Consider the following 24,710-nt stretch of genomic DNA (forward strand, 5'->3'; position numbering starts at 1 on the left):
ATTTGAAAAATGTAATTAAAGAACTAGTTAAAGACAGGTAAATTTTAACTTTATACTCCTTTCTGTAAATCTGTATTTATTTATCCACACATATTTCTGAAGAGTAACAGTTTTCCAGGCACCAAATATAAGTTCCCTAAGGATTACCTATTTAGCAAAGTAGGGATTCATTCTGCTTATTTGCCCAAACTATATTATTTTGGGACCAAAACTACATACCTGTGCTGTTTTTTTGTAGGAGTCTCATTCTCTGTCATTTCTGGCATGATTACAGTGATAGGAACCTACAAGGCATGGAAAGACCACCAGAAAGTTTAAAGTTATACTAATATGTTAGAGAAATTGATTAATAGTAAGTTGGTTTGAATATCAAAATGCTAAAAAATAAAAGTGACATCATGAAAAAGCACTGGCTTAGCTGTCGTGGAGAGAAAAAAAGTATAAGAAAACAGGACAAAAAACATAATCAGCAGATGGAGAGCATGGTGAAAGTCAAATGTGAGGTGTATCCAGAAAGTGCTTGAGAAGACTGGAATAGAAAAAGATCATTATGCAGTTAGAAATCTAGAAAGGTTTAAAGGCAGTGTGGATTTGTGCAAGACCTGGAAAGACAGGTAAAACATACTTGAGTTGGCAGAGGATGTTCTTTGTTCATGATACTGTTTGAAGTGTTCTACAGAATTTAAACTAGAACAATGGTCCTCCTCTCTGAACACAGAAAAAACAAAAGTGACAGGCACACAAACATGTAATATTCTATCCATGGAAGCAGCCACTCACTCAATTCATTCATTTGTTTGCTAGCCTTTCTCAAACTGCTAGAAGTCTTATGTTATCCTTCAGGAGTCATTAAACTCTGGGTAGAAGTATGAAAATTCTATTTGTATTTAAAATGTCAGGATAGTATGTTGGCAAATTGAACACCAATAAAAAATAAATTTATTATTAAAAAAATAAAAATAAAAATAAAATGTCAGGATACAGGATGCCCTGAGGGGCTCAGTGGTTAAGCATCTGCCTTTGCTTCAGGGCGTGATCCTGGAGTCCTGGGATGGAGTTCCACATCAGGCTTCCTACGTGGAGCCTGCTTCTCCCTCTGCCTATGTCTCTGCCTCTCTATGTCTTTCATGAGTGAATGAATAAAATCTTTAAAAAAAAATTTTAAAAATTGAAAAAAAATGTCAGGATGCTAAAGAATATACGTATTATAGGGAAATATATTCATATGCCAAATACATGAATGCAAATACATGAAAAAATTAGTCATAGTTATGTAAGGCTAACAAAATTATAGGTGATTTCTTTCTCTTCTCTGATTTTCAAGAATTTCATAATGAAAACCTGAATGCTTTTAGATCTCAGGGACTGACAGCCTTTTAAAAGTGGTCTGTCCAGTTGGGATACCTGTTCTGGTACACTGAAGGAGGTGCAAGTGCAGTTTCCCATTTTCGGAGTGTGGAATTGGAAGTCAGAAAGCATGAGCTTAGGGGTGACTTGGTGGTTAAGAGTCCAGCTCTCGATTTCAGCTCAGGCCATGATCTGAGGGTTGTGGGATCGAGCCCATGTAGGTCCCTCACTAGGCATGGAGCCTGCTTGGGATCCTCTATCCCTTTGCCCCTCTTCCCACTCTCTAGTGTGCAGGCACCTGCATGTAGGCTCTCTCTTTATAAATAAATAAATAAATAAATAAATAAATAAATAAATAAACAAACAAACAAACAAATAAATAAATAAATGAGAAAGAAAAACAGAAAGCATGGGTTTCAAATCTGGTTCTGCCATTTCCTAGCTGTGAGGTTCTGGGCAAGCTAGATAGCCTCTTGGAATCTCAGATACTCAGATGTTTCGTCTACAAAATGGATCATAATCAAAGCATCTAGACCATTGGCTTATTTTGAGAAAGGAATGAAAAATGAAGGGGGAACACAGCAGCACGGTGCCTAGCAGCAAAAAGAATTCGACAAATGTTAGCTATGAATAATAACGAAGGTATTTCAGGTGTAGCTTTGGCCCTGGAAAGGTGGAGGAAGGGTCCTGGAAAATAAGTAGAAGTGAATGCTGACAAGCTAATGACAGAAGTACTGGCTGAAGCAGCCCAAGGAGAAGTGTGCACTCAAGACTCACTGCCAGCAGCTTATTTCACCTTCTCCCTAACATCTGGGATGGCACACATCTGCCTATAAGCAACACACTCACATTAGATAAACACATAATGATGACATGGGATATATGAGTCAATAAAGAAATCCCTGTCACCTTTCTCACCCAAAGGCTTGCAGAATTTCTTTCACTTTTGATTCCTGGCTTCCAACGCCTCCCGTCTCTGATCCAAATCTATCATCTTCTGCCAGAAGATGGTCTATAAGTTCTGTTTTCTTCTTACTACACAAGAGAAAAATCAGTGGATGTTTATAGTTGCTAGGTTTCCATTAGCACCACATAAAAACAAGGTCTGGCAACCTATGGCATGCAGATTTTTAGTGGCATACAGAAGGACCCTGAATTCTCCCTACCACTTGAGAGCTAATGAATGTACTTGCTATAAAAAGTCACTCTCCAGTGGGTTGCCCATGTGCCCCACCCCCCTAAAAAATGGTAGCAAGTACCTATAGCCATTGGATGGTTCCCAGGAGATTCTTTTCTCTCAGACATGCTCCCTGCCCCTCAAGTTCTTACTTTACTCCACCTGGGTCCTACGCTAAGCTCTGACCTCAATTCTAAAATTATCTTCCCTCAATTTCCTACTTCCCTCTTCTCTGTTGTGATAGTGACTGAGAATTTACTCAAGGGTCTCCCCGGAGGGCAGTGACACTAGAAGACAGCCTTTAGATTGGTGCATTCTATAGGCTCTGAAACATGTGCATTTGGGGGCTTCTTCCCTAAGGAGAAGTGCTGGGTAGGGCCCAGGAATCTGTATTTTCAACAAGGTGCTAGTTAAAAACTACAAATTGTCAGCCCATCCCCCACCCCACCCACTGAATCAGTCACTAAGGGACGTATTTTAATCTTTAAGGGAGGAGACTGAAATTTAATGAATGCCCCCAGGAGATTCCTATCAGGAAAATTTAGAAAGGCAGGTATCTTTAGTTGGTGGAATTTCAGGCATCTGACTGATAGCCTATCCTGGGGGCGGGTGGGCAGGGGAAGGGGGCATATTATTTGGGATGTGTCAAGAGAGCTGAACATATAATTTCACCTATAAACCCATAAGGTCAGATTTCCTGTATATCCATGAGTCAGCATTTGGTCATTTGTGTCACAGTTCTAGTTGTTCCTCTGGAGCACTTTTGAAAGTTTGTAGCTTCATGTTCCATTTAAGATGCATGAAGTTCCAATCTTCTTAACATCTAGAATCTTAAATTAAGTAATACTAGAGGCCTATCACATAAGTAAACATATTCATTGCATGGGGGTGGGGGGAGGTGGGAGGCAGGGATTTACCTGAAAGGTATATCAGCCAGTTTACACAATGTCACTATAAAGATCTATCTCAAACCACATTTTAACCAATTCAATTACATCTATCAATGCACAATTGTTTCCATACATTACTCCTGATATTAAAATTGCATTCCTCACATTAAAAAAGAACACTTATTGAAATAATAAACTATATAATATTGCCATACATCTTTATCCACGGATTCATTAACCTCCTAATAAGGAAATGTTACTTTTAATACAATATTTATATAATTAAATACGAATCTTGCTACAAAATACTTTAAAATATTTAAAGTGCCACCATGAATTTTTTTTTTTTTTTTTTTTATGATAGTCACACAGAGAGAGAGAGAGAGAGAGAGGCAGAGACATAGGCAGAGGGAGAAGCAGGCTCCATGCACCGGGAGCCCGACGTGGGATTCGATCCCGGGTCTCCAGGATCGTGCCCTGGGCCAAAGGCAGGGGCCAAACCGCCACCATGAATTTTTAAAGAAAAATTTCAAAATGTTAATTAGTAATCTATGAATTACTGTTTTTTATAGGAAGAAAGAATTATTTCTGAAGTTAGTTAAATCCAACGGTTCTCAAAGCATAGTTCTGAGATCAATTGCATCAAAATCACAACTTTTAAAACTGCCTTTGACCCTTGCAGGAAAATTTACACATGGTAAAATGCACAATTCTTAAGTGTTAACATTCAGTGAGTGCTGACTAATGCACACACCTGTGTGCCCAACTCCTATCAAGGTACAGAACATTACCATCACTGGAGTAAGTTCTCATGACATTACCTAATCGATACCTTCCCCTACACCCACAAAGACAACCAGTGTTCTCATTTTTTTCAGCACTGAACTTTATAATGCATTAACTGAGGATTCTGTTGTGTCAAGCTTTCACTAAGCATAATGTTTCTGAAATTTATTCAGCAGTTTGTTCCTTTTTTTTGCTAAGTATCAATGTATAATTGTGTGGGAGTTTATAGTTCAGTTTGTTTACTCACTTTTCTGTTGATGAACACCTGGGCTGTGTTTTGGCCACTATGAATAAAGTTTTGGCCACCCATGAACATTCTTGTGTAACATTTTTCATGGATATAGTCTTTCTTTCTGTTGAGTAAATATCTAGGAATGGAAATGCTTATTATATACCCTACAGTTCTACTCCTAAGGATCTACCCAAGAGAAAAAAAGTATCTCCACAAAAAAGACTTCTGCAGATTTTATTTATTTGAGAGAGAGTGAGAGCAAGAGAGATCTTAGAAGGAGATGGAGAAGCAGACTCGCTCGCCCCGGAGTGGAGAGCCTGATGCAAGGCTTGATCCCAGGACCCTGAGCCGAGATCATGACTTGAGCTGAAGACAGATGCTTAACCAACTGAGCCACCCAGGTGTCCCCTCAAAAAGACTTCTATAAGAAGGTTTGTCACACTTTCCCCAGAGTGACACTACCATTTTGCACTCCCATCCAAAATTAAGAGTTCAGGTTCCTCCAAATCCTTCCAACACTGGGTTGTGTCTGCCTGCCTATTCATTTCAACCATTCTGGTCGGTATATAGTAGAATCTCATTATAGTTCAATTTTCATTTCCTACATGACTGCTAATATTGAATACTTTTTTAATGTGCATATCAAGACCATTTGTAGGTCTTATTTTGTATGCTCATATCTTTTTGCCAGTTTTTTAAATTAGACTGTTTATCCTCTTATTATTGACTTATAGAAAATCTTCATATATATACTGAGTCACTTATATCTTCTGGATATTTGTCCTTTGTCTGAAATATAATTTGCAAATATTTTCTCCCATTATGTGGTATACCTATGCATTTTCTTAATTGTGTCTTTTGGTAAGCAAAAGTTCTTGATGAAGTAAAACTTATACCAATTTTTAATTATGATGATTCCTTTTGTGCCTAAGAAACCTTTACTCATCCCCAAGATATTCTCCTATGATTGCTTCTACAGGGTTTATGATATTGTCATATTTAGATCAATGATCCATATTATATAAGGCAGGAGGTAGGGGTTAAAATTCATTTTTTTTCCATAGGATTAGTTGTCCCAACACCATTTGTTGAAAGGATTTCCTTTCCTCAATGGTTACTTTATTAAAAATCAAATGTGTATTATTACTGCAGTTCCATTTCTAGGCTCTCTGTTCTTTTGTATCTTTTCTGAGCTTCCTTATGCTACTACCACACAGTACTAAGCATATGTTTAAAATATAGATTCCAAAAAATAAAATAAAATATAGATTCCTATGCCCCACCCCAGACCTAATGAATTGTAATCTTAGAAAGGACAAGTCCAGAAATATGATGTTCTAACTAGCTTCCTAGTTGATTTTTTTGCACTATAAAGTTTGAGAAGTGCATTATTTTAATACTGTTCCTCTAAAACTGATACAAATCAATAAGCTCACAAACCAATGAATCCACATGAGAACAACAGTGAACCTGGAATTAGGGAAATGAGCTCTCTAGATTTGCTACTCAAAAGCTAGGTATTATTTTATTTATTACCACTTAGGGCCCAAATTTCTTAACATGTAAAACAGAGGAGAGGACTAGACTCAATCATAGGTATGGATTGAATGCCCACACTGTGTAGGAATTATAAAGATGAAAAAGGCAAGTCTTCCCTCAGGAAGAACACAGTCTAGATCAGGGCTTTCCAAAAGAACTTTGTGAAGTGGAAATATTCTGTATCTGTGCTGTCCATATGGTCGCCGTTGATCACATGTGGGTATTATTAAATGCTTGAAATGTGGCTAGTGAGACCATGGAATTAACTTTTAATTTTATGTAATTTTAAGTAATTTAAATTAAATAGTTACATGTAGCTAGCGGTTACCATATTGGGCAGCACAGGGAATTTTAAAAATCATTTAAAAGAAGATAAATTTAAAAGTTGGTTAACAAATGTCAACTTCCTAGTTTTGATATATGTCACTACTAGGGGAAAGAACATCACTAGTGCATGGATTCAATAGTACATAACATTTTTGTAACTTTGAATCTATAATTATTTTATTTATTGATTTTTTTTGTTTTTTAAACTATAATTATTTTTTGTTTTTATCAATTTGCCAACATATAGTATAACACGCAGTGCTCATCTCATCATGTGCCCTCCTTAAAGTCTGTCACACAATTACGGTACTCCCCACACCCCCCTCCCCTTCTGCAAACGTTTGTTTGATTCCCAGAGTTAGGAGTCTCTCATGGTTTGTCTTCCTCTGTAATTCTTCCCCAGTTTTCCCCCCTTCCCTTATGGTCCCTTTCACTATTATATTCCACATATGAGTGAAACCATACGGTAACTGTCTTTCTCCAACTAACTTATTTCACTTAGCATAATACCCTCCAGTTCTGTGGATGTAAATGGTAGGTATTCATCCTTTCTGATGGCTGAGGAATATTCCATTGTGTCTGTGTGTGTGTGTGTGTGTGTGTGTGTATATATATCACATCTTCTTTATACATTCATCTGTTGAAGAACATCATGGCTCCTTCCACAATTTGGCTATTGTGATCATTGCTGCTATAAACATTGGGGTGCAGGTGTCCCATCATTTCACAACACCTATATCTTTGGGGTAAATACCCAGTAGTGCATGGATATTAATTAGCTTAGCTGTGGTAATCATTTCATAATGTATAAATAGATATCAGATGTTTTCTCACTGTATACCTTAAATATATACAATATTTGTCAATGATACCTTAATAAAACTGGCAAAAATACATGTTTATATTCAAAAGTGTACTTTTACCTCACAGATTGCTGGTGGGAATGTAAAATGATATCATTTTGGAAAACAGTTTGGCAGTTCCTCAAATAGGTAAAACATAGAATCACTCTATGATCCAGCGATGCTACCTAGGTATATACCCAAAAGAACTGAAAAAAACTTCACACAAAAACTTGTACACAGATGTTTGTTGCAGCAATACTCATAATAGCAAGTGAACTGAAACAAGCCCAATGCCCAATGAATAACGAATGGATATGTAAAATGTGCTATGTCCACACAAGAGAATATTATGCAGCGATACAAAGATATAAAGTACAGATACATGCTACAGCCTGGGTAACACATGAAAACATTATGTTAAGTGAAAGAAGCCTGACGCAAAAGGTCACATACTGTATAATTCCATTTATATGAAATGCCCAGAAGCAAATCCATAGAGACAGAAAGTAGATTTGTGGTTGTCAGGAGTGGGGAGAGGGAACAAAGGGTGATGGCTAATGGGTAGGAGTTTCTTTTAGGGATGATGCTCTTGAACTGGATTGTGGAGATGACTGCAGAACTTTGTCAATGTGCTCAAAAGCACTGAATTATATGCTTTAAAAGAGTGAGTTTTGTGACACATGAATTATACCTTAATAAAAAATATAGATAAAAAACAAAGGGAAAAAAAAAGAGAAAAAAGGGAAAGCAAAAAATTGTGCTACAAATATAAAATGTTTGACATCTCCAGATTTAATCAATGCTCTGTTCATAAACACTTTAAAAATTATTTTGAGACAAATAATGTTATAACTATTTTATACACACAACCTCATCTCAATTTATAAGGTAAGGGGCATTGAAATAATTTAGTAATTTGTCCACATCACACAGCTAAATGGTGAGGCAGGATTCTAATTTAATACTATCTGACTCTACTAAGTCCTTAACTATTTTCATAGTGCTTCTCTACCTCCTCTACCCCATGCAGCAAAAAAAAAAAAAAAAAAAAAAAAAGGAAAGAAAAGAAAGAAAGAAAAGAAAAGAAAAGAAAAGAAAAGAAAAGAAAAGAAAAGAAAAGAAAAGAAAAGAAAAGAAAAGAAAAGAAAAGAAAACACAGTATGGTACATTTTAGCAAAACCATGTCTTCAACTATTATATTCCTTCTGTTTCAATTTATATCTTATTGTCCTGAACAATATAGTGGTAATATCTAGCCCAGAAAACTTATTTTCTCATAAGGCCCCTGCTCACAGAAAATAAAACCTCAATCAGAGGCCATATGCAAATAAAAAGCAACTTGATTTATAGTTTTCTCATAAAACAAAATATTCAAATAATCTGCTTTAGACAGGTGTTAAATTTTTGAAGTAGAATTCTACTGTCAGGCACTATTTAGAAAGACTGAAAAGAAAAAAGAGAGTTCACAATTTTAAAAACTACTACAAATCTACAGTAACCAAGATAGTGTGGTACTGGCATAAAGAAAGACACACAGATCGATGGAATCGAATTAAGAGCCCAGAAATAAACCTTTATATTTGTGGCGAAGTAGTTTTCAATAAAGGTGCCAAAACCATTCAATGGGGGAACAAATAACGTTTTCAACAAATGATGCTGGGGCAATGAGATATTCGCATGCAAGGGAATAAAGTTAGATCCCTATCTTATAACACATACAAAAATTAACTTGGAAAGAATCATATCAAAAAAAAAAAAGAAAGAAAGAAAGAATCATATCATGGCTCAACATAATAGCTAACACTTTAAAACTTAGATATGAAACCAAAAGCACAACGACACAAGAAAAATATAAATATATTAGATTTCAAAATTAAAGATTTTTCATGCTCAGAGGACACCATCAAGAAAGTGAAAAAAATAATCCATAGAATGGGAGAAAATATTGACAAATCATGTCTCTAATAAGGAAACTGTATATAGGCTATGTAAAGAACTCTTACAAGTCAATAATTAAAAGACAACCCCCCCCCCAAAAAAAAACCCACAACCCAATTTGGGGCGCCTGGATGGCTCCATTCATTGGGTGTCTGCATTCGGCTCAGGTCATGATCCTGGAGTCCTAGGATTGAGTCCTGCATCAGGCTCCCTACTCAGTGGGGAGCCTGCTTCTCGCCCAGCTCTGTCCCCTGTTCATGTTCTCTCACTTGCTCACTTTCTCAAATAAATAAAATCTTAGGGATCCCTGGGTGGCGCAGGGGTTTAGCGCCTGCCTTTGGCCCGGGGCGCGATCCTGGAGACCCGGGATCGAGTCCCACGTCGGGCTCCCGGTGCATGGAGCCTGCTTCTCCCTCTGCCTATGTCTCTGCCTCTCTCTCTCTCTCTCTATGTCTATAATAAATAAATAAATAAATAAATAAATAAATAAATAAATAAATAAATAAATAAAATCTTAAAAAAAAATCTTAAAGAAAAAAAGGCAACCCAATTTAAAAATGGGCACAAAATCTGAATAGATGTTTCTCCAAGGAAAATATAAAAACGGCCAATAAACACATGAAAAGATGTTCAGTAACATTAGCCATTAGGAAAATATAAATAAAAATCACGTATTGTGCACCTGGGTGGCTCAGTCAGTTAAGCATCTGCCTTTGGCTTAGGTCATGATCTCAGGGTCCTGGGGTGGAGCCCAACCTAGCATGGGGTTCCCTGCTCAGTGGGGAGTCTGCTTTTCCCTCTCCCTCTGCACTCCCTCCACTCTGCCCTGCTCATGCTCTCTTTCTCAAATAAATAAATAAAATCTTAAAAAACAAAAAACAAACATGTGAGATATGACCTCACATATGCTAGGATGGCTAAAATAAAAATGACAATCCATAACAAGTATTGGTGAAAATGTAGAGAAATTGGAGCTCTCATATATTGCCACTATGGAACAATTTGGCAGTTCCTCAAAATGTTACACATAGTTACCATATGACCAAGCATTTCTACTCCTAGATATTATCAAGATAACTGAAAACAATTGTTCACATACAAAAACTTGTACATGAAGATTCATGCAGGAATATTCGTCATCTCGAAAAAGAGAAAATCCAAATGCATATGAACTTTATCATTGTGATATATTCACACAACAGAATATAACTCAGCAATAAAAAGGAAAGAAGTACTGATACATTCTACAGCATGGATGAACTTTGAAAACCTCATGCAATGTGAAGGAAGCCAACCACAGAAAACTGCATATTGTATGATCCCATCTACTTTAAATTCTAGAACATGAAAATTTATAGAGATTGAAAGTAAATTAGTGTTTGCCAGGAGCTGAGGAAGATGAGGAATGTCTGCTAAGGGGGTCTGGGAGTATAGGGAGAGTGTTTGTTCTTTTGGCGATGATGAGATGTTTTAAAATTAGATTATGGTGATGGTTTCACAACTCTGCAAATATACTAAAAACCAATGAATTTCACTTTAAACTTTATGGTATGTGAACTGTATCTCAATCATTCTGTTTAAAAAGGAAAAGAAACTGTTTGATGCAAATCTCTTTGGGTAATTTGAAATTCTCGTTCATCTTTTTCATCAGTTTATTATGTGAAGCTCTGAAACACCCAGAGTGTAAACTACTGAATCTGAGATTCTTACAGCCTGGATTCGCTATTCATAGGACCAGTTTCAATCTATTTTCATGGCATGGAATAGCAGGAATCAGTGGATTCAGGGTGATTTTTCTCCTGACAGGACTTTTAACTGCTCCCATCCCCCACTGAAGACAGCCCCCTTCTCATTGTACAGTTCCATGTCTCCGTTTCCTAAATTTAAAAAACCCAGAATTTATGAAGATTTAAATTTTTTAATTAAAAAAATCTATTTATACATCTAATTGTTTTCAGTATAAAATTCTATCTCATTACCAATCATCCCCAATTTTCCTACTACAGAGGAAATGTGAAGCTACCAAAAATAAGTACTAGCATTTTAAAGTAGGTCTAATTGTTCAGGGGCAAATTGTGTTTTCTTTCCACCAAGAACCAAATTAGTGGTAAAGATTAAATTCTGTCTTTGATACAATGAAGAAAAATCTAACTCTTAGCATCAAGTTTTCAAATTAGAATTAAAAGGTCTTAGTTGAAAACATTTTTTGGCACATTGCTTAAACATAATTTGTCCATAGTTTGTGGGAAATCTTTTTAACTGCTATACTTAATTCCATTTTATTGTTGCTTAATGTATTCTTAAGTATTTACAATTATTTATAATGCTTTATGGAATGCCTACATAGGCAGTTTTTAAATGTGTTCTATTTCTTTATCTGAGATCTCTAGCAAATCCTTAGCTCTCTCCAATCAAAATGACTTAACCCACTGAACTAGAGCATGATCCATGGAAATGATAACATAACTAAGCTTAAATCTCTGGTCTGAATCACAGCCATTTATATCCCTAATGTAATTGAAATAAATATAATTTTATACTCTATAACTGCTTATTTAACAGTTTTTAACACTTTCCTTATAATAAAAAGAACATATACCTAGAAAACAAAGCCAGACATAAAGAAAAAAATGAAACTACTCTCAATCACATCACTTGACCAGAATTCACAAGAATTATTGCTGATGTTCTTATATATTTCTTATGGATTTTTTTCCTGCATAAGACTGATTTTTTACAAATGTTAGACCATAAGCAATTTTGCATTCTACACTTTACTTGAGGTGAGCATTTCTGTCATTAAATATACAAAATCGTGATTATAGTTTTTATGTTTGACATTATGGACACATATGCTCTAATTTCTTATTTAATGCTTTAGGCATCTTTGCTTTCCATATTGTGCTGTATGAGTTATTATTTGCATTTACCACCTTCAGCATATTTTAAGTTAAGAACCCTCTACCTAGAATGTCTTATTACCTGGTCTACCTGTTCAACTCACTATATCATGAAATCTGGCACATCTGTGTTATATAGTTCAGAGACAGCACAGGGTGCTTTTTAGAGCCCAAAGAATCCTTCCTTTCTGTTTGGTTTCAGCAGCTGCTTTCCATCATGGTGGGTAGTTGAGGACTTATAAATTTATGAGTGTGCTATGTTGTCTTCTGCTTTGTGTAACTGCTATCAGAAGTCCTCATTTCTTCTGCCATTACAGACATCTTACATCCTCTAACATTATCTGTTGGCTCCTTCCTGTCACTCGTATCACCATCCATGCTTGGTGCTTAATTAGTCAGGGTGGTTCCCAAATGCCAACCCAGAGATACTACAACATATAAAAGAAAAGGAAATGAACAAAGTCCTGCCCCTGGAGCTTTCTCTGTGAAGTTGAATCAAACTGTCCCTCAAAGAAAAAGAAATAAGCCAAAGGTTTTAAATGTTTATTTACAAACTATACAAGCAACCAATTTATTTAAAAATTATTTTCAGGGCAGCCAGGGTGGCTCATCAGTTTAGCACCGCCTTCGGCCCAGGGTGTGATCCTGGAGGCCCAGAATCAAGTCCCACATCAGGCTCCTTGCATGGAGCCTGCTTCTCCCTCTGCCTGTGTCTCTGCCGAGATCTCTCTCTCTGTGTCTCCCATGATTAAATAAATCTTTAAAATAAAAATAAATAAATAAATAAATTTCAAAGAGTACAGAAATCTATAAAGTTAAATGGAAAAGTTATTCTGCTCTACAATCATGCTTTCCAGGAATACCCACTGTAAACAGTTTGGAATTTGTTAGATCCTTTTCTTGCTCTTATCCATACAAACTACAAACACTCCTGGCTAAGAAATTATATCTAGATTTCATGCATTAAGTTTTAAAAACTCGGGGTGCTGGGTGGCTCAGTCAGTTGAGTGTTCAACTCTGGACTTTGGCTCAGGTGATAATATAGGGGTTGTGGGATCGAGCCCCACATCAGGCTCTGCACTCAGCAGGGGAGTCTGCTTGAGATTATCTCTCCCTCCCCAACTTCTTCCTAAAATAAATAATCTTTTAAAAATTCAGTTGTAAAAGTAATCCTTGCTCTTTGTAAAAATTTTTAAAAGCACAAAGTATATGAAGTATGAACACCCCTCTGCTTTTAACAGTCTGGTGGTTTAATTCCAGACATTTACCTATTAAGTCCAAACAATTACATATATACAGGACATATTAGTAACTGTAACACTGAAAGAGCAGGACACATAAAATGCAATAACTACAAAATACCTTCCATTGCCAATATAAATCTCTATGGGGTGATCCTGCTCCTTGGGTAAAATTTAGGGTGGATCCCATGACTTTACTGATCACAATTATACAATAAAAGTCCCGTAGTCATTTTTAGTCACAATCCATTGAGAATATTTCAATATGGTTCCTTTGATGTGGGTAATGCCTCTCCCAATACTATCGCTTACATTCTCTCCCCAACCCCCAGCATCTGCTTCTGTCCTTAAGGCTCCAGTCTCTTTCTGCTGAGGTCACCCTGCCGCTGATGGAAGGCCTGTGGCAGAGTACCTGGATCAACTCCTCCTGACATACTGTGGACCCATATCTGTTACCTCTCTGATGCAGAAACATGTACCTCTCTGATGCAACAATGTTTAGAAACTTACTATATAAGTCATATTCATGTATGTGCAAAGGGACATTATTCAAGGATATATTTTTTAAGATTTTAAAATTTATTTATCATGAGAGACAGAGAGAGGCAGCAAGAGAAGCAGGCTTCCTGTGGGAGCCCAGGATCCCAGGATCACCCCCTGAGCCAAAGGCAAACAATCAACCACTGAGCCACCCAGGCACCCCAAGGACATTCTTTATAAAATTGTTTCAAGTAGCAAAGGACAAGGAAACACCCCAAAAGTTCATCAAAAGAACTTTTTTGTTTTTAGGAGGAGAATGATTGGGGGCACTCAGGTGGCAGTTAGGCAGCTGACCCTTGGTTTTGGCTCAGATCATGACCTTGGGGTTGTGAGATCAAGCCCTGTATCAGGCTCCACGCTCAGCTGGGAGTCTGCTTGGGAGTCAATCTCTCTCGCCCTCTGCCCCTCCTCACTGCTAAATAAATAAAGAGGGGTGCCTAGGTGGCTTAGTTGGTTGAGCGTCAACTCTTGGTTTTGGTTCAGTTCATGATCTCAGGGTCATGTGATTGAGCCCCTGGGCTGGGTCTGCACTCAGCAGAGTCAGCTTGAGATTCTCTCCCTCTGCTCCTCCCCACCTCCCCCCCGCACTCTCTAATAAATACATAAAATCTTTTTTAAAAGAATGATTAAATATGTCACAGTATTATTTTGAATCATCTGAAATTGCCCACATTTGACCTTTTCTCCCTCTAGAAACTACATGTCAGATGGTTCAATCTAAAATAGATTGAATTGGGCAGCCCGGGTGGCTCGGCGGTTTAGCACTGCCTTCAGCCCAGGGTGTGGTCCTCTAGAGACCCAAGATCAAGTCCCATGTCAGGCTCCCTGCATGGAGCCTGCTTCTTCCTCTGCCCGAGTCTCTGCTTCTCTCTCTCTCTCATAAATAAATAAATAAAATCTTTAAATAAATTGGATTGAATCATAATGTCTAAATATTCACTCTAAATATATATGTATGTCTGTACATATGTGTAATATAAATAAAATATATGTATATATGTATAATTATAAAATGGGCTGTATTGTGTCTCCCCTAAATTCATGTTTAAGTCCTAAACCCTAGTACCCTGGAATGTGACTGTATCTGGAGATAGGGTCATTAGAGGTAATTAAATTAAAATGGGTCATTAGAGTGGACCCTAATTTAGTATGACTAGTGTCCTTATAAGAAAAGGAGATTAAGGGGTGCATTCGTGGCTCAGTCAGTTGAGCTTCCGTCTTCAGCCCAGGTCATGATCTCAGGGTCCTGGGATGGAGCCCCAAGTCGGGCTCCCTGCTCAGTGGGGAGTCTGCTCCTCCCTCCCTCTCCTTGTCCCTACTCCTGTGCTTTCTCTCTTGCTCACGCTTTCTCTCAAATAAATAAAATCTTTTTAAAAAGAAAAAAAGAAGATTAAAACACAGACCACACAGACATGGGAATGACCCAGTGAAGACACACTCCAAGAAGGCACCCATCTACAAGAGGAGAGGCCTCAGAAGAAATCAAACCTACTTACACCTTGATCTTGGACTTCTAGCCTCCAGAGCTACAAGAAAATATTTCTTGTTTAAGCTGCCCAGTCTGTGGTATTTTATGTCAGCCCTAGCAAACTGTATTTTACATATAGTATATATAAATATACATATATATACACACACACCCATATACATATATATTTATATGTATATATTTTTATTTAAAAAGCTATAAACATACATAATACCTATCCTCTGGGATGGGGAGAATATATATGTATATGTTACAAATGCACAGAATTTCTCTGGAAGGATCACCTTTGAAAAGGGGAATGGGGAAAGGGCATGAGAAAAACCTACTGTATATCCTTATATAGAATTTTAATCCTCTGCCACATGTATGCATTTTCTCTTCTACAGTATGAATTAACTTTTCAGTCTTTCTAACAAATGTATTTAAGACTATAATATTTACTCAAGGTACAATTTTGTCAATCGCCGAATAGTCATTAATTTCTAAATAGTATGTAGTTTCAGCTAAATTTTAAATTATTTTAAAAAATACTATATTGAAAAACAAAAAACTACATCCGTTTTTTGTGGGGAAGAAATTAAAGTCCCCACCACCATCTATTCCGTTTTACTCTCTAGTTGGGAATCAATTTGATACCAATTTTCTTGATATTATCACATGCACATAAACTTTTTATAAAAATGAAATCATTCCATATATGTCACTCTGAAACATGCTTTATTTTTAGTTAGAAATATAAACATCTTTCTAGGTAAGTAAATATGAATTTACCTTATTCTTTCTAATATGTACATAGTGTTATGTAGCACAGAGCCATACTTTATTTAGCTGTTCTCCATTGACCAATTACTCATTTTTTCCCTTTTCCTCTTTTATTATTTTTGCTACTAAAGACTATCCTGAAAAAAAGACTGCAATCAACATATTTTGAGCTCTTCTCAGTCCAAAGGGCAACAAGATATCTTATTATTGTTTAACTTGCATCTCCTTGATGACTAGTGAGACTGAATACCCTTTCACATGTCATGAATCCTTTATACTTTTTTCTGTGATTTGCTTTTTATTATCTTGACTTTTTCTTCCTTGTAATTTCAACTTTCACATCCTCTTCAACCTGAGTTGAAATAAAGTTTTCCAAGTAGTTGTATTTCTTTTTTTGGCTCCACCTTTGTTAATTTATATGTGTGTATGTGAACTGTTCCCTTGTATTATGATTGGCAATAAATAGTACCTAATTTTTAGGGGTGCCTGGCTGGTCAGTCAGTAGAGCATGCGGTTCTTGATCTCAGGGTAATGAATTCAAGCCCCACATTTGGGTGTGGAGGTTACCTAAATAAACTTTTTTCAAAAAGTATCTAATTTTTAGAATTTGAGAGTTTCTTTACCGTCCTCTTACGTGATGTATTTTTGTTAAGTGTTACATGAGTATTTGAGAAGAGTGTGTATTATTATCTCCTTAGGTAAAAAGTTATATTAAATATTTTTAAAAGTCAATGTTTGCTCTTTGGAATAAATTTTGATAACAAATTACTGTGCATGGAGATCCCTGGGTGGCTCAGCGGTTTAGTGCCTGCCTTTGGCTCATGGTGTGATCCTGGACTCTCAGGATCGAGTCCCGCATCGGGCTCCCTGCATGGAGCCTGCTTCTCCCTCTGCCCATGTCTCTGCCTCTCTGTGTCTCTCATGAATAAAAAAAAAAAAAAAAAATTACTGTGCATTTTCTTCTACTCAACATTCGCCCCCAGAGCATGCATATTTCTTTTTAAAACTTCCTGCGTTATTTTGTTTTATATTTGTCTGAAGTCACCTGGAGATTTGGTTCTATACCATCTAAGAGCCTTTTTGAAAAAAGAAGGAAAAAAAAGAGAGAATTTATTCCAGTCATATTTATTGTAAATATTGTCCCTGATGGTCATATTCTGTTCTCTCCCCACCACCATTTTTTTACTTTTCCTTGCCTCATACTTTATTTTCCTCAATACCTGTTTTCCTACTTTATCTGCTTGATTTATGAATCTCCCTAACAATTTTGAGAAACATACTACAGTGGACATTTATTTGGTATTTTCTCCTCTCCACTTCATGAAATCCCCCCATTTTCACTTACGTAAGTACCTCTAAATCAGCCCTTGTGCTTCAGTGGTAGTGGCTGGCAGGCCTTGGCAAGTGATTTTTTTTTTCTGGGCACAGTGACTGGTCTCAAATTGGTCCAAACATAACAAACTTCAGGACTTTTCTTTGATGGTGTGGGTAGCTATGCTCTTTCCCTTTCCAATTTAAAGAGAAAACATATAATTTCAAATACAGACATCTTGCAAAAGAAAGACGCCAGTTTAAGGATGAAAGTGTACACAAAGAAAAGCAAAGCTGAGAGGATAAAGCTGAGAGAAAAGGAACTGCTTATGATAAAGTATCTTAATATTAAAATTTAAATATACTTTCTTCCTATTAAAACAGTATGATCTCCTCCCCTCCCACTAAAAGTTTTAACATACTCTATGTTACCCACCAACTGTCCACTGCCCATCTCCCATGCCAGACACTTACTACAATTGTGTAGAATTTTAGCTCTAGAGTCGTTAGTTCTAGAATTATTTTCCAAGTCCAATAGCTCATAATTTTCTTCTTTGTCTTCTTGTACCATATTTTAGAAGAACTCCTTGGTTTCATTATGTAGTTCATTAGTCATCTACTATAACTATGCTGCTATTCAGCCCGCTACCAAAGTTTTTATTTCAGAAAACATGTTTCCAATTTCCAAAAACTTTCTTGTTCTCATTTCTTTTTCATAGCACTCATTGCTATTTTATGGAGATTACATGCTCTCGAATTTTTTAGGATATTTTAGGACAAAAATGTTATCTTTTGTCTATTATATTCAATTTGTTTTCTCAAAGGTCAATTCCTCCTTCTGTTCAGCTTGATGTCACTCTTTCTTGATGAAAGAGTGGTTTTCCTTAAATATTTAGTGAGAGGGGGATCCCTGGGTGGCGCAGCGGTTTGGCGCCTGCCTTTGGCCCAGGGCGCGATCCTGGATACCTCGGATCGAATCCCACGTCGGGCTCCCGGTGCATGGAGCCTGCTTCTCCCTCTGCCTGTGTCTCTGCCTCTCTCTCTCTCTCTGTGTGTGACTATCATAAATAAATAAAAATTAAAAAAAAAATATTTAGTGAGAGTCAGTTAACTGAATTGGCAGATGAAGCTGGTTTCCCTAACAAAGTGGTTCTCAATTCTGCAGGCACTATAGAAATCATCTTTTTAAAGAAAGCTCCCTATTTGATTTTAATGTGTATCTACTACTAAGAATCAGTACTTTAATACATGTAAAAATTAGTCTTCTCTGCCATGAATGTCCATGCTGAGTTTAAGAGTTCTGGCTGATGGGCAGCCCGGGTGGCTCAGCGGTTTGGCGCCGCCTTCAGCCCAGGGCCTGATCCTAGAGACCGGGAATTGAGTCCCACGTTGGGCTCCCTGTATGGAGCCTGTTTCTCCCTCTGCCTGTGTCTCTGCCTCTCTCTCTGTGTCTCTCATGAATAAATAAATAAAATATTAAAAAAAAAAAAAAGAGTTCTGGGTGAGCATATGGGTACCTCAGTCAGTTAAGTATCTGCCTTTGGCTCAGGCCACCATCCTGGGATGGAATCCTGCATTGGGCCCCCTATTCTGAGGGGAGCCTGCTTCTCCCTCTCCCTGTGCCTGGCATTCGCTCCGCTTGTGTGCAAGCTCTCTCTGTCAAATAAATAGACAAAATCTTAAAAAAAAAAAATAAGAGTTCTGGCTATCAAAATTATCACACATTGATGGATGAGGTAAACAACTAGATGAGTGCCTTCTGAAGAAAGGAGCACCACATTCACAGTGAAAACTGGAAGTTCTCTAAAGTATAACCCTGATTCTCTCTCTGCCCCTAAAGTCCATGATGGAGATACCCTCAATTCATACAAATATGTGCTAGTAGCTTAGCCCTGTGAGTAAGCGCTGTAATTAGGTATTCTAATTGCCCTGCTATGGTTGTTCTGAAGTCTACTAATTAATTACCTTTGACCATTGCTATGGTCTGAAAGTTTGTGTCTCCCCAAAATTCATATGTTGAAATCCTAACCGCCAAGGTGATGGTATTAGGAGGCAGGGCCTTTGGGAAATGTTGAGGTCGTGAGAGTAAAGTCCTCGTGAATGGGATTAGTGCCCTTATGAAACAAGGCCCGGAAAGCTTGCCTGTTCCATGTAAGGGTATACAGCATGAAGTAGGTAGTCTGCAATCTAGAAGGCCTTCACCAGAATCCAACCATGCTGGCACCATGATTTGGACTTCCAGCCTCCAAAACTGTGAGAAATAAATGCCTTTTGTTTACAAGTCAACCAGTCTATACTTTGTTAGAGCAGCCTGAACAGACTAAGACAGTCAACCTCTACCCTCTCCTACTTTCCACAGTCTATGAGCTTTGGGATTTTTCCAGAATTGCAGTGGGAAAACTCACTTTCCTACTGTTTCCCCTTTATGTCCATATTGGGTTGCAGATCTCTCCACACCGTATGGTTTTGCCATCAACCTGATCCCATATGCACTGCATTTTTCATAAATTCCTCAATGTTTTTGATCTTTAGATGACACTCTTCCCAGCTTTTGAACACTAATAATGATGTGTTCTTATTTTCCTATTTTTAATTCTTTTTGTTACTTAACTAGATTTTTTTAAAGATTATTTATTTTAAGGGGTGGGACAGAAGGAGAAAGAGTCTCAAGTGGACTCTGCTGAGTGCAGAGCCCAATGCACAGCTCAATCTCATGACCCTGAGATCATGACCTGAGCGGAAACCAAGAGTCGGTCTCTCAACCAACCACACAACCCAGGTGCCTTAGATTTCTTCATTATATAAATAAAACACCCTAAATTAAACGACTTAGATCACATTAAAGGATTTAAGTTATAAAAGATGTAGTCTCCCACACCAACTTTCCTCCTGAAATTTCCTGTTAACAAGACTCGAGTAATTACTGCTACATTACTATTCTTCTTTTTCCATACTCTATTCTTTGGAAGCAGGTACTAAGTCTAGCCCACATTCAACAAGAAGGGAACTAATACCCACCTCTTGGAGAAGGGAGTATCTAAATATATTTTTTACAATTATTCTGCAAAGGAGATTTCTCTTCTCCCCCAATTTATTTATTCAATCATTTATTTATATCAGTATGGAGTCAAGGAAATATTTTATCCTTTGTGTCAAAATAGAATGCTACAGTTATTTTGTTGTTAAAATTGTTCAAGCTCTGGTCATTGGGGACTCTTTCAGGCTGGCTCCTATATCCTTTTCACATACCCTCACCTCTCTCTCACCCTCATTTTTTTTTAGTGCTTCCTTACTTTTTTGCACTATATGATGCTCTGGGCTCATCTTGTGATATGTATCTTATTGGTTCTGTTTCTCTGGAGAATGCTAATATAATAGGTAATCAGTAAGTATGTTGGTGAAGGAGTGAAAGACTGAGGCAGGGTGCAGGAATTTTTTAAGGCCCCGAAAGTAATTCTGAGGCAAAGTCACTCTAATCACTATAATACCCCCATATATACTTGCTACCTCATATTAATGAATGAATGGTATAGGTGAATGGGAATAGCCTTTGATATCAGACCTAGAATCAAATCTTAAAGCTGACATTCACTAGCTATTTGATTTTAAAGTAAGTATTCCTGGGGCCCCTGGGTGGCTCAGTTGGTTAAGTGTCTGCCTTTGGCTCAAGTCATGATCTCAGGATTGGAATCCAGCCTCATGTTGGGCTCCATGCTCAGTGGGGAGCCTGCTTCTCCCTCTGCCTCTGCCCCTCCCCCCACTCATGTGTGCTCTCTCTCTCTCTCTCATGTGCTCACTCTCTCAAATAAATAAATAAAGTCTTAAGAAAAAATAAAGTAAGTATTCCTTGGGGTGCCTGGCTGGCTCAGTCCACGGAGTGTGTAACTCTTGATCTCAGAGTTGTAGGTTCAAGCCCCATGATGGGTGTAGAGATTAGTTAAAAATAATAATAATTGTTTTAAGTTCCTCCATAAAAAAATAAGTATTCCTTAAAGTCTTGGCATCCTCACATTTAAAACTGAGAGACTATCACCACCATCTGGGAGGACTGTTGTGAGTTTACATGTTAATACATTTAATAGATCAAGCAAAGTGTTTGGTACACAGCAAGAGCTCACTACACAATAGTTGCCTTTTTCCATTTCCCCCCTAATTCACTGGGAAGACGGAGTCACCTAGTGTGAGTTCCTTAACTGTATCCTACATATACCATAAGAGACCTCTGCCCGTGCATCTGTCCCTTCAGCCCACCAGAACATCCTAAAGCTAACTCTTCCGTTTATGGTGGGACTCTATACTTGATTCCTTTCTCTTTAGCACTTCATTTCTTCTTAGCCATTTCTCTTTTGCTTCCAAACTATGGAGCTTATTAAATAAGAATTCACTGTCTTTTCTATCCTCTGAAGCTTCTCATCTTTCCTTCATTGGCCAATCCTTCCTAAACCCCGGGCAGAGTCTTTTGATTGTTTCCACCAACCAAAACTGCTTTCTTAGAGACGAGGACTACTGTTGTTCACATCAGAGGTCTTTCTCTGCCTTCCCCTCCTCTCTGCAGGACTGGAGGCTGCTGCTGCTTTTTTCCCCACATTTTCTCTCCTACGTTCCCTTCCTTGTCCCCAATTATGCATCATCTTTCTCTAACACGAATCCCTGTCTCTCACTTTGACTTCCAAGGCTCCATACTGTTTGCTTTTCTATTTGCTTTCTCTCTACATAGTTTCAAACAGTTTCTGTGTAAAAGGCATTACTTTTTTATAATAAAGCCAACTTACAACACAGATCTTGCTCCAAACCTTTGGTTAGGCAACTTCTCTTCAGAACATTTCATTTCAATACCAATTAACAGGTTTTTGCAACATGTTGAATTGCTTTGCCTCTTAAGAGACTTTCTTCCAATTTCTCCATTTTGTCAATGACACCAAAACTTTAACCTGGCTCTAAACCCAAAAATAATCTACAAACTTTCTCACCAAATCCTTTCAATTCTTTTCACAATGCTCATCTCCTCCTGTTTTTTCCTACCATCTCAGATTAGGCCCTGTTTTATACATGTCTGGCTCTTTTTTTTTTTTTTTTTTTTATTTTTTTTTTTTTTATTCATGAGACAGAGAGAGAGAGAGATAGGCAGAGGGAAAAGCAGGCTCCCTGAGGGGATCCTCAGTGGGACTCAATCCCAGGACCCCGGGATCAGGCCCTGAGCCAAAGGCAGATGCTCAACCACTGAGCCACCCAGGCGTCCCCAAGTCTTTTTAGCTCCCAGTCTTTCACCTATTCTTCCATGGTTTCATATTTCAATGTCTTGGTAATATTTCCAATTCATGGTACTCAACATGTACCTCCCGTGCTCCAGGAATCCACAGTACTATTTTCTACCATCTACTGTTTCAAATCCAAACTCTTGGGTCCTAGCTTTCATGACTCTACCTAACACCACCTTCTTCACTGGCCAGTCTCACTCATCCACTTACACTTAATACAACACACACACACACACACACACACACAGGAGCAGGGCTATCAAGCTAATCATGCCATCTACCCTTCCCTCCTCTGCCCTCCAGACAGGTTCTTCCCTGTGCTCCTTATCAGCTGTTCATTTTTTTTGCTAAATCTTGCTATTTGCCCACTGAAATGACCTTTCCACTTTGCTTAGCTTTTTCAAATGCTATTAACCCTTTGAGGCCCAGTGCAAGTCCATCCTCCTCTCTAAAACTTTCCCTAATATTTCCAGCTAACACTAAACCCACTACCTTTGTTCTGGATTCTATCATTCTCACTTCTTAGTAATCTTGTTACGTAATATCTCTTCTCTCTCATATTATTAACTTCTTCTCTGTTAGTGCTTTTCCATTAAAATACATTCTTATTCCATTTTTTTTTCTTCATTTAAAAGGCAAAAAAAAATTTCTCTGACCTTGCAACACCTTCTATGTGTTCCCATTATTTCTCCCTCCCACCCATCAGGCTTCTTGAACAAGTAATTCATACTCAATGTCCCTTCTTCCTCACCATCCACTCTTCTGCTCACCATTACCTGGCTTTTATTTATTAAACTGCTTGCAAAAGATCTCCACATTATCAAAATCCGATGAACTCTATAGGAAATATCTGTTGTTTTTGGCTTTATGACAACAATACCTAAGTTTTCCTTTGGAGAACCTCTCTGCCTGATTTCTGAGATCTGACAGGACCATCAAACATGAGCTTATCTCTGGGGTTGGCCCAGGGATGACCAATAAGACCATACAAGGCAGGAAGGTGGCTAGAGCTGAGTTAGCCCCATAGGCCCATATAATCTTAGAAGCTGCTGTCCCTAGGCCGTTCCAAGGGTTGCTTATTCTGCTTTTCCTCACTTCTGTGAGCATACCCAATATCTATCCATAAATCTACCCATAAATTTTCTGCTTCAGTTAGCCAAAGGCAATTTCTATTGCTCATAACCTAAGAGAAATTATAGTGGAGGTGGAAGTGGTTCCTCTAATGGTTACACCTCAACTTTCTTCTCCCTGTCTCCTTTCACCGTGACTCCTGCTGTAAGAAATTATAATAGCTAAGGTGAGAAAGCTTTCAACCAGAGACCCAGTAACAGCTTCACTAATTGCGAGGTAAGGTTATCTGGGGCTCCACACAGAGCCAGGCAATAGTTAAAAGGGAAAGTACAGGCGCACAGATGGAAACTGGAAGAATCCTGGGGTGCCTCTTTGTACTAACACTAGCAGTGAAGTAACCAGTAGACTACTGCTACCCCACACAGGCAAGACCTATAAGGGCTCAAAGCAATTGGGAATAAAAGTTTGTCTGACTCCAAAGTCCATACTCTCTAACATAGCACTTTCCACTGATACCCATCTATTTTCAGCACCTTAATTAAGAAATGCTCCCTCTCATTTCCAGCCTTTGTACCTGTTAGTTTGTGTGGAATGTTCGGATCAACCTTCCAACTGAAAACTCCTAATTATCCTTTTTGAAACTTTCTCTGATCCCTAGAGATTAGTCCCAAACATCCTGACATAATATTCCACAAAGTCTTAACATGAAATATAATCTACATGCTTACTGGTTTTTCCCACTAGCCTGTTAGGCTTCTAAATGGTAGAAACCACATCTTTTAGATTTGTATCCTCAACAATTATTACTCAATATATGGGAGTAATAAATGTTTATTGGAAGAATATCTGGTCTTTCTTAATTTTCCATAGTGGATAGAAAATTAGATTTGGGGTACTTATGTTTAAATTAGCATCTAATGAATACTGTGTTCAGTCCCTTAATTATTTGATATGGTATTCTCCAATCCTTTCTATAAGTCTAAAAACTTCTTAAGAGCTGAGTTCTCCGTGTTTACTATTTCTGTATTCTCTTTAGCACCTATGAGTATTAGGCACA

General features: G+C 37.7%; 1 protein-coding gene across 1 annotated transcript in view; it reads right to left on the reverse strand.

Annotated features, from left to right (window-relative positions):
- The window catches only part of USF3 (upstream transcription factor family member 3), a 50,157-nt gene that overhangs the window by 21,694 nt on the left and 3,753 nt on the right, over positions 1–24,710 (reverse strand). The window contains 2 exon segments of the mRNA XM_038582843.1: positions 220–284; positions 2,266–2,382. Coding sequence (XP_038438771.1) covers positions 220–266 — 47 coding nt within the window. The 5' untranslated portion in view covers positions 267–284; positions 2,266–2,382.

The sequence above is a fragment of the Canis lupus genome, chromosome 33, assembly GCF_011100685.1.
Source record: "Canis lupus familiaris isolate Mischka breed German Shepherd chromosome 33, alternate assembly UU_Cfam_GSD_1.0, whole genome shotgun sequence".
NCBI lineage: Eukaryota > Metazoa > Chordata > Mammalia > Carnivora > Canidae > Canis > Canis lupus.